Source organism: Morone saxatilis, unplaced genomic scaffold (genome assembly GCF_004916995.1).
Source record: "Morone saxatilis isolate NCDOM2014 unplaced genomic scaffold, NCSU_SB_2.0 Contig19, whole genome shotgun sequence".
NCBI lineage: Eukaryota > Metazoa > Chordata > Actinopteri > Moronidae > Morone > Morone saxatilis.
The window spans coordinates 4,493,434-4,504,361 of record NW_023339751.1 but is presented as its reverse complement, the minus strand read 5'-3'; the positions used below and the strand labels follow the sequence as shown (position 1 = coordinate 4,504,361).

The window sequence follows — 10,928 nt, the reverse complement described above, 5'->3', positions numbered from 1 at the left end:
AACCTTAATGGATGAATAATACATCAAAATCGCTGTCCAGAGTTTAGGCCTGTCATCTTCTGAATGCTAGATTGTCTATTTGTGGGACCGCAGTGGGCTGAAAGCCATTTTTCAATGCTTGGGCAGTCCGTGGGGCACCTCATATAGTCCTAATGTGCTCATAAGCAGCAGTGGCTGACCTCCCTTAATGAGGATTAATGCAGGATCAGATTAGAGTTTGTGCCTGTCCAGACACACTTCCACCACGCCATTCCCACCTGCCCGTTATTGATTGCACTCATTGAGCTACAGTTTGGGTTCGTGTCCCTGTGCAACCTCGTGGGAACGTGTTAAATGCAGGGCTTGTGAAAAATAAAGTTGGATGGTGACAGGGAGAGGAAGAGGAATGGGGAAAGGCTGATATGCAGGATTGCACTGGAAAATTAGACAAGCCCAAGAGAATAGGGAGAAATGGAATAATAAAAATCGGGTGAATGTGGAAGAGTTTGGGGAACACTGAATATTGTCATTTTATTGGCATGGATCAGTGCTTTTTCTCCAAGAGTGTATCCTATGGACAACCAGAAATTATTAAAAGTGAGGAGGTATGAATTGAGAGCTGTGCCCCAAGTCCTTGAGTTTTTTTAACCAACAAATTGGTGCCTTCTGAATCTGAAAACTGTAACAGACAGAAAGCTGTTGGACATCTGGCACTAGCTGCTATCAAATCCCATAATTCATAGTAACAAATGACATATAACCTACAATATTCTAATAGTTTACTGGTATGATTTAATGGTTTGATTGCTGTGACATTTCATCGGATTTCTCGTGGGTCTCCCCCAGCTGGCTGTCCCAATCATTAAATACACTGCAGCCCTAAAACAACCTGCCAACCACATTTGTCATTAAGCAAAAAATTCCATCAAAAACTGGCAATATTTTCATCTTTCTTCACACCCATTAGTAAGACTTGTTTTTTTCAGGATTTGAACATGTTTTCTCTCTTCCCTCTCAGCGGTGATGTCCCATATTCATAGGTTCCTCTCATACATCACATCTAAATATAGACTTTCACGGCTGCTGAGCAAGAACCAGATATAGAAAAAAACAAACAAACACAAAAGAATGTAGGTGTCACCGAGACGAGGTCTACAAGTATGGAGATGGGCGAGGTGTATTTCTGTCCACTGGAATGTTTACAAGTGGCAGTCAGTCACTGGGAATGAGGTTGGCTTGGTGGCTTGGTAAGGGTGTTGGGGGGAGTCTCGGTGGTGGCCACTAGTCATACTGGCCCTTCAGTCAAGCCCTCCAGGGGAAGGGTGGTGGCATTGTCAGTGGGCTGCGGGTCGTCCTCTGGATGCGAGGGCGCGTGGGCGGCAGCAGCCAGACTGGCATAAGGCAGGTGGCAGTCCATGTGCAGAAATGGTGGGTAGTGCTGGCGGTAGCAGATGTACGCAAAGAGCAACCCGATCACTCCTCCAACAAAGGCGTCTGCAACGTCACAAAAACACATATATTTTAAGGTATGCATCTTAGTTAATTTTAACCTATGTGGAGGAAGAAAAATAACACCTGTTCTTACAATCAGCACAATTAATTAGGCATCACTGTATGTGCAATAGTGTTGCAGTGAGCATTCATCATGCCTGGCTAGTTTAGAGGGTGATGAAAGTAAACTGAAAGGCAAAGCGATGAATCTGTTCTACTGAGCACTGGGCTCACTTGCCTCTGGACAGGCTGTCTCTGTCACTTTGTCATCTATGCTGAGCAGTTTCGTATTATACCTGGTCCCCTTTAAGCTATAATACATCATACAATATCACACTGCCATGGTGATTATTAAGCCTATATTGCCGGGTATAGATCAAAATGACATGGCCAGCTGGTGGCTAGAGCAGTTGAGGTAGAGGTTTCCATAATATCAAAATTATATTTCTCCATAGGTCTCACCAAATTCTCTTTATTTTCTCCTTCTGGGCGAGATGAAATATAATACAACATCGATTTTGACCATTCAGAAACTACACAATGCATGAGCTTACTCTGTGAATGTTTCATCAACTCCTGTCAACTGAATTTAATAGACTGTGACTTGATGCAATATATTAGTTTGGTGGCCTCATTGAGACAGTGATTGGATGCCCAGCCTTTCCTCCTCGAGGACAGAGCGCACCTCCAAAGTGCAAAGGGATGGTGAGGAATATAAGTATCCATCAAACATGGCTCAGCAGCCAGGCTAATGGGGGCTCCCAGCTTGTGTTTACACTGAGTGCAGTTTGGGGCCCCTCAAGTTTAATGGGCTGCACCATTGCTGCTTACTCATAGTCTGCTGGGGAGAGGGATGAGAAAAAAGGTGTGTAGAGCTAAGAAATACTATTATAAAGTAGCCAGCTTGCCTGTAACCACTGTATGTTGTACTTTTGATGTAAATAAATCCTGGTTGTTAAAAGACTTGTCTGTTTTTAGTTGCCCTACTCCCCAGGAACATATGGCTCTCTAAAACTAATTAACACCATATGACAGAGCTGTCAACATATTACCACATATTCACTCCCACACCCCTCCCACATATGCATTCCCTCCCTTCTGTCCCTCCAAGTCTCCATCCAGTTCTTTTAGAACAGATATGAAAAACTGAAGCTTGTAATTATAATTTTCTTTCCAGGCTGCTGAATTAAATGCTAGCTCACTGTCACCGGAGGCATTATGCTATAGCTGACAGAAAACAGCCTTATAAGACAAAATTTTCAGTCCGTTAGGCAAATAAGTAAGCTGCTCAGCCTGATTTTCTGTACATTCTTATGTTTTTTAGACTTGATTTGTCAGTGATGCTGATTAAGTTAAAAATGTGATTACAGCAGTACAGCTGTTTGAAATAATCATTACCCCGAGTTTGCCTCATAAATGATCTGTATAATAATTATAAACCTGCCTTGAGGCAGGTGTGATTGAAACAGACTTCTGCACAGCAATCCTTCTCAGGCTGACACAAGCAAATTTGATGTAAGTTAGGATGTCACAACATTTATTTGACAGCAATTTTGATTGATGCAGGAAATTAATTTTCATGTGTCCTGTGTCTGAGCTGTTAGTTGGACCTTGCCAGTGGTGTTTGTAGTCGCAGGTCCGGGACAATGCAATCATCATAGCGCTGTAGAGAGGCAGCACCATGGCACAGAGGCGCCAGCTACGCCCTCGACCCTGATCCGTAAAACACTGCAGCTTTCCTGCCAGGTAGAAGGAGGTGAAGCCAAGACCGGAGAATGCAACTAGCAGGCAGAGAAGTGGTCAGACAAAAAGAAAAACAAAGAAGGCAGGTCAAAATTGAACATTATATACAGCATTCAGTGTGCAACAGGTGACAGAGCAAAAAATACAATCAACAATGGAGTGGACAACTGCAGTGTGATAACAAAACATTCCTGACAGAAAACCATGATGAAGAAAATAGATGGGAGATTTGCAGCTTGTCCACTGCCACCCACTCACAGGTAAACCCAATGGGGGATATAACAGTCTGTTAGGCAAATACCTCCATGCTAAATCACTGTGCGTAAAAGGTGCCTGAGAGCAGGCGAAAGCAAACAGACCACCAGATCCACACAGCTGTACTAAGCACAACCCACACACTGAAGGAGAATTATTTAGTAATGTGTATACTCTTGCATACTGCTTTATGTAGCATCAGTGTGCATCCCTGAACCAATACACAGTACAAAATTAGGTTCTTAATGATGTTTCTATGCAAACACTGCCTAACCAAGATAAGAGAGAAGAGTATGTTAGTCCCAAAGCACACCACATGTCAAGATTAGTATAAAGCTGATACATGAATACATAGTTGATTCACAATATTAATATTATCCAGCAGCTCCTCTGCACAGGAGACCTGGGAGCCTGAGGTCACAGTGAAAGCTAAAGCCCTGTATGATAAATGAATGTAACCTAGCTGCTGGCCATGTTGTGCTGAAGGGGGTCTGTGTCTTAGACGATGGTGGTTAGTGAAAGAGAAACAGCGGAGGTCTAATTGTATGAATTAAAGGTTGTGTGATGGAGCCGTAAAAGGTGGTGCTGAGACAGGGTCATTAGTTTACTGCTGCAGCGGGCCAAACAGCACCCATCAGCACCCATCAGCTGCCCATTTGTCACTCAACCCACAAACTGGCCAAGAACACTAAGGACACCAGGACACGTGTGTAGCCTGTAGAGAGAGAGAGAGGAAGGATGATGGGAAGAAATGGCAGAGAAAGTCGTCTCAGTAGCTGTCCTGCTGTCAGGGAGAAGGAGCTGGCTCTATTAAGAACTCAGCGTTTTCCATTAGGCAATTTAGACCAAAATATTGGATGGCTGGTATAGGCTGATATTGGTTTTTTATTTTTTTTAAATGGTTATGGAATTAACTGAAAATGATGGATGTAATGTACTTTGCTTGATTGCATTCTACTTTAAAATTGACTCTGATATCTGATAACACATTAGCAGGACTGAATCTAATATGGGGTTTTGGCTAAAGTCCAGAAAGGTATGTATGGTGTACTGTAGATTTTCTTGTTGTTTCTCCCCAGCCAACACATTCATGTAGCTCATGTGGGTAAAATGTGGGCAACATGGGCAACTCATGGACATAGGCTTGAAAAAGTGGGGGCTCCAGAAATCCAGGAATTATGCTTCTGGGAGGATACATGTAAACATTTCTATTTGTATTGCAGGTATTTGTTCATAAACCAAGGTTTTGCAACATTTTAATTTTGATCTGATGACAATGAATTATGATTTATCCTCCAGGGACCTTGAATTTGTATAAAGCATCCAATAATTTTATTTCACTTAAAACCAAAAATGTCAGACCCTCCACGGAGCCAAAACAGTAAAAGTGGATAAAAACAGTACACCAACATCTCTAAATGACATCTGTACAGTTGGCCGGCCTAGAACAAGATACATCTGACATTAATCAAATGGAACCCATATGGAAAACTCATAATGCTGACTGTATGGGCCCCTTTGGTGCTGATACAACCTCACCTACTGGAGACCTTATGGTGGTTTAGGTTGCAAGAATGATGGCCAGTGGATTCTGTTAAATCGCTTAAACTTTAAAGTGGACCAGTTGTTAATAGCCCTTTGGAAACTGATTCCACCAAGGTCTGGAATAATCAAGTTAATGAATTCAGCTAGTTAAATACATCCATATGAAGAGCAGGGAAAATATGAAATATGCTAAAGAATTAATTGACACCCCGTGGTATATAAAATCCCTACTCATCATCACCACCCACAAACTGTGCCACGTGGGTTTAACATAAAACAACACTCTTTCTGGCTCAGTTCATCAGTCCAGTCCTTCTGCCCGGAGGTCATGAACAAGCCATTTGAGATCCTCAGCCTCAGCATCCCTCAATGCCCATCCATCTCACTTCTGGACGACCTCCGCGCATTTCCAATCACACGGCAGCTCACACCATTCATTTTAATAGCTTAAACCAAAGCTAAGATGATTACATTAGTCATTTGGATAGACAGAACTAAATTATCCATGAAACAGTGACTCAGTGTGCTGACTGAACATTTCAACTTCTGAAAACTCACAGCAGTTTTACATAACACAATCCCCTCTCTCCAAAACACCTGGTCCCCCGTCTTACGGTTTAGCTTGAGTTGATCCACCGATTAACTGAAATTCTATAACAAAGACATAAATACATATCAATGCATTGCTTATTATGGTTTTCTTTGTTTCTTCTCTTGTTCAGTATTGTTAATCAAATTCATCTCCCAAATTCCATTCCTTGTGAGGAATCCAGCAGGGACTCTAGTTTATTGCTACATGTTATCATTATTCATTCAGAGTAATGAGGGCTGGAACTTATCCAAGCATGCTTTGAGAGGAAAGCTGTGGACAGGTCACCCAACCCTGAGAGGGTGAACACATTTATTCACCCACAGTCCCAGTTTCAAGGTAGACCATTTTGAAATCTACAGTACAATCCCCCTAATTTGTTTGTCTTTGGACTGGAGGAAACCATAGAAACAGTAAAGACAAAAGCTTAAAAATAGTTGTATATGTCTCAGACTGTATCTGCTGCTTCAGTTAGAAACTAGTTTTTTTTTTGTTATTAGGCATTGTTGATTTCTTGTGTGTACATTTTTCTGAGTGTAGGACTTTTATGGCAATATAGGTGGTAATTAAGACAGAAAAGTAACTGTATACAATATTCTGTAGGCTGTTTTAGAATTGTAACAAAAATATGAAGAGATTTGCAAATAAAACGAAGCAACTGCAAGTGCATTTGAATTTGAAAGGAAAAATGGTTAATTGTAGCAGTAAATGTGCATGTTTTATTTCCATACTGCATACAAACAATATGTTTGCACACACAGTGAATAAACATCTTGAGGATTATACTAGTAAAAATGCTTTGGTGATATGCATAATACATGAGTGGGGACAGCAAGTAGGTGTCACTCACACGCATGTAAAATTGGCATAATTAACTGAGCCAATATACGTGCAGCGGCAGGGTGATACAATGAATGCTAGGTGCGCTAATAACCACTGAAGGATGCTCCCCAAGAGGCAGCAGGAGTCCCCGAAAGGCCAGAGGACAGAGAGGAGGCCAACAAATGGAAAAACATCCTCGTAATGAATCCACTTCATGCATTTAAAAAGCCTTGAAGAGTAATTCCCTTGAGACAAAACAAAGATGTCTAATGAGACTGATGAGTGCAGTGTGATTGTTTTTTTCATCTTTAAACAAGCACAGTGTTTGTTCAGAGGTTGCAGGAAAAGAAGAACCATGTCTAAATGCACTTTTTAAAAGCAAAAGGGATTTCTGTAAGCACGGCCGAACTGAGATTTTCTGGTGACAAAGGTTTGGAAAACATGGCTGGTTAAAAAACGAAGATGGATGTCAATTTAAGCATGACAAATTTAAATGGACATAATCTGCTGCTATTTTATACTAATCTTATATCCAACTAACATTCCGGCACCCAAATCCAGTTTATATCTCAACAGCTGAACAAATACCATTCCCAACATCCAGAGCTACTTTGTGCTGCTAATAATTAGCAAATGTTAGCATGCTAAAACACTTAATTCAAAAGAATTAACATGGTAAACATTATGCCTGTTTAACATCAGCGCGTTAGCATTATCATTGGGAGTATGTCAGCATGCTGGCCTTAGCATTTATTTAAAGCACCATTGTGCATTGTACGGTACTTTGAGGGACAGTAGTTTCTGTCAACACAACTCTCAAGAATAGAGAAATGGTAGAAAGCATTTTGGCATTCGAAGTGAGTTGCACTCCATTCTGTCATTTTTCGACTGTGGCAGTGTCTATCTGAGCACTGTATGATTTCATTTTGTATGAGAGTATGGTGGGGGTGGTGGTTGGTTGGCAAGAATGGGGCAGACCTAATACAAAGACTTCTAAATGAGATGAGGTATGAAGCAAGAAAGAACGGGTGGTACCACAGTCTGTAAGGTAAAAAAGGAAGCCACGGTAAATTAGCATTGTGAACCCATTGAGGACACATTTTAAAGTAGATAAGTGTTCGTTCAAACTTCATGGATTGGGTATAAATTTAAAGAGTGGAGTCACATTCTAGTCAAAGCCTCTGCAAAGATTTTGGTAATATCAGTCTCTTTACCTTTCTCCCTTTATGTCTGTTATCTATCATTACACTAACTGACCACAAACAGAGGCATAGTGGCAGTTTTCTTTTCCATCTCCCAGCTATCTCCCTTCTCTCTCATTTGTTTTAACCTTTGGCCCCTGCAGGGACCAGTGACACCCCTCTGCCTCTTGTCAGAAGCAATGCATATTAACCAACCACTTAGGCACTGAATTTACTCCATTCATTAATATACAAAAGCCCAACAGTAACTCATTATTAGCACTGTATAATTGCTGCTGCACTCCTACACAAGCTGTTCGTCAACCTCTTCGGACTCTCCAGGTGGACTGAAGTGTGCCTGAGTGAGTTATAGTAAACATATGAGAGCACTTACATAAAAATAAAAATAAATTACAGTTATTCAACCACTTCTGAAAAACCTAATCTGAATATCCTGTTACTCAGTAATTACCCACCGATTTCTAAATGATCATTTCTATCCAAGGGAGAAAGTAATTTCAACTCAATTAATCACTTTTATGAACAATAATAACATTTTTAATACTTTCTAGTTGGGCTTCAGAGCTCGGCAGCACAGAGAGGGCCCTTGCGAAGGGCTCTAATGACCTACTTTTAATTAACTGATAGTTGCACTTTTACCTTTGTTACATTTTCACCTTATTTTCAACATGAATTCTTGTCCTAGCTTCTCTGATTTTTTTAGTTTATCTGCTCTTATTCGTTTGTACCTCGCCACCATTGTGAATGAGGGTAATTTTTCAATGTGTTTTAAACAAAATGATGATGATGCACAGCAGGTAGAGGGGACTGCTCAGTCCTGGTGCTTTTAGATTGAAACTGATGTGTTAGATCCCCCAGAGTGTGGAACGCTCTACCTATTGAAATTTGGCAAGCTTAAACATTATCATCTTTTAAATTCCTTTCTTACTTCCTCTCTTTTATGGAAAAGTGGTTATGAAAATGTAATGTTGCCAGGTTTAATCACTTGCCTTTTCACATTTTTAACATTTTTTTATTACTTCATTGTTTTGTGTTTTAGGATCCTTTTGTCTTTATTTTTGCCACTTGTTTTTACCTCTTGTTTAGTCTGTATAGCACTTTGTAACCTTGTTAAGGAAAGTGCTATATAAATAAAGTTTATCGTTTATTATAGTTTAGAGCACATTTTGCAGAGGTGTAATTCTCTCCCTAACTGAACTAATATGATGGACATTACAAGCTATGGTTAATTTAGTTGTGTGTAAGAAGCAATGTAGAGATCCAAAAATGTGATTAGGCCCGTCTCACAGGATTCATTATCTTTTAAAAGTGCATATTAATTGATCATATCTAATGGCTTAATATGCACAAGGGGAGATGGTGAGATGAATATGAATAAGAAGAAGACAATTTATAGCTAATGCTTTAGGGTCTGCTTGCTTTACCGCTGTGTATTTTGGTGCCGTGGGTTCAGGGGAGTTTGTATTTATCTGTTTGTTTTCCTCTTTCTGGGACCTGTCTCCTCCGATTTCTGTTACCCTGTTACTTTGCTTTGAGGTGAAGAAAGTAAATCAAATCACAGAGAACCCGAGCGGCTTTAAAAACTTTGAAATGCAATAATAGTTTGCGTGCTTTAAAAAATAGCTGTCATCAAACACTGAAGCCTAGTGTATATTTATATTTTTTGTCCGGACTGATTCTGATGGATTAGTTTTGTTTTTATTTTTACCATGCAGATTATCTAGCATCCTTTTGGAAGAGGCAAGAGTCTCTGAATGCAAAACTGTTTATTTTACCTATAGTCCATGTCTCAAGCTTCATACAAGCCAGAAATGATGTTGTGTTACGTCCAGATGCCACTTTGTATACAGCTATATTCACTCTTGCCATTTGTCTGGCCTTATTCCCTGTCCATTGCCACATTTGTCTGGGTAAAAGCTCTGTAACTTATGCATGGTCCAACAGGCGTTGTCCTGTTGAAAAGGGACACAGACAGGAAATTGGATTTCTTCTGCTCTCTAGACGTGCTGGCCTATGGGTGCTCCCTGTGTCCCAGTCGCACGGTTCTCTCAATCACTTTCTCGCTCACAGTGCAACAACATAAGGCTATTAGAGCTGTCGCGCAGATGAATGTAATCCATACACAGTGCTGCAGTGAATTACAGAGCAATGTCCCTCTCTGCCATTTCTAATGGGACACAACCAACACTTCAAAGCATTCCTTTTTTAAAGCAGGTATGTGAGAAGCTGTAAGTATGCAACTTTAATATTGTGCCAAAACATCAATTTGAAATCAGACTGGACCATGAAATTACAGCTGTCTTTAACATCAAAAAGAAATTTTACCATCTACGCCATCTTATCCATTATGGTATCTTGCCGTGTGATTGTGACACACAAAGACCAATTAATTCCATTTGATTTGATTTGAAGTCTTTTATAGAGTAGTTTAAGGCAGTCACCCTCACAGCAGGATGGCAATTAAACGCATTCACAAACCATTTCACAAGCATTTTGTTTCTTGCACACACATCCACCTCTCAAGAATACATCTTCCTGATTTACATGTAAGATTTTCAGTTTGAAGAGAATATGCAATACAAAACTATATAGGAGTTCAAGATGTTCATAGCTCCAAGGCTTTTCCTGTCATTTCAACTACTCATAATGAAATGCTTGTTTTAAATGGAACTTTTGCTTATTTATGTGTTGTATAATGTGCAGCTAGAGTGGAAATGTATTAAGAATTTTGAACAACATACATATTAAGCTAGCCACAGTTTGGGCTCACTGGAAGATATATATATATATATATATATAGATGTAATTTTGCATCATAGATAGCAGAAGGTTCCATGTATTTCCAATGTAAGCATTTTACTGGTGGTGAAATAAAGAAACTTCAAAGCCATACCGTCATAAGTGTGTTTTATGTTCAATGGCAACAAGGTAATTAAGTGATATGATGTAGATGTATCTTCTTAAAAGCAGTCTTTACGTGCCTGATGCACCATATAATGCTGAGGTCAACATCTATGTGGCCCAGAGCAAACCCTCCATGCATACCACTGAACATTCATCTGCTGGACAACAGAAAAAACATGTGAATTATTTAGCATGCTGCTGAAGTGAAAACAGCTTGAAAAGCAATATGGTAGTAATATTGTCTGGTGTCCCACACTGGTCTGCACAGCTGAACACAGCAGGAAGTCAGATAAAGCTGAAACAGCAGGTGTTCAACACTCATCAGTACACCAGGTGAGGAAGATTGAATATGATTGACTCAATCAACCAAAACCATAAGCAAAATTGAGTGATAGCTC

The 10,928-nt window shown here is 40.1% G+C and overlaps 1 protein-coding gene across 2 annotated transcripts in view; it reads right to left on the bottom strand.

Annotated features, from left to right (window-relative positions):
- Positions 1-808: 808 nt before the first annotated feature.
- Positions 809-10,928, bottom strand: part of plpp4 (phospholipid phosphatase 4) — a 40,573-nt gene continuing 30,453 nt past the window's right edge. For both annotated transcript variants that reach the window (XM_035663749.1, XM_035663750.1), the window contains exons 6-7: positions 3,081-3,251; positions 809-1,473 (exon numbers count right to left, since the gene is read on the bottom strand). In XM_035663749.1, coding sequence (XP_035519642.1) covers positions 1,265-1,473; positions 3,081-3,251 — 380 coding nt within the window. In that variant the 3' untranslated portion in view covers positions 809-1,264. The remainder of the gene's footprint in view (positions 1,474-3,080; positions 3,252-10,928) is intronic.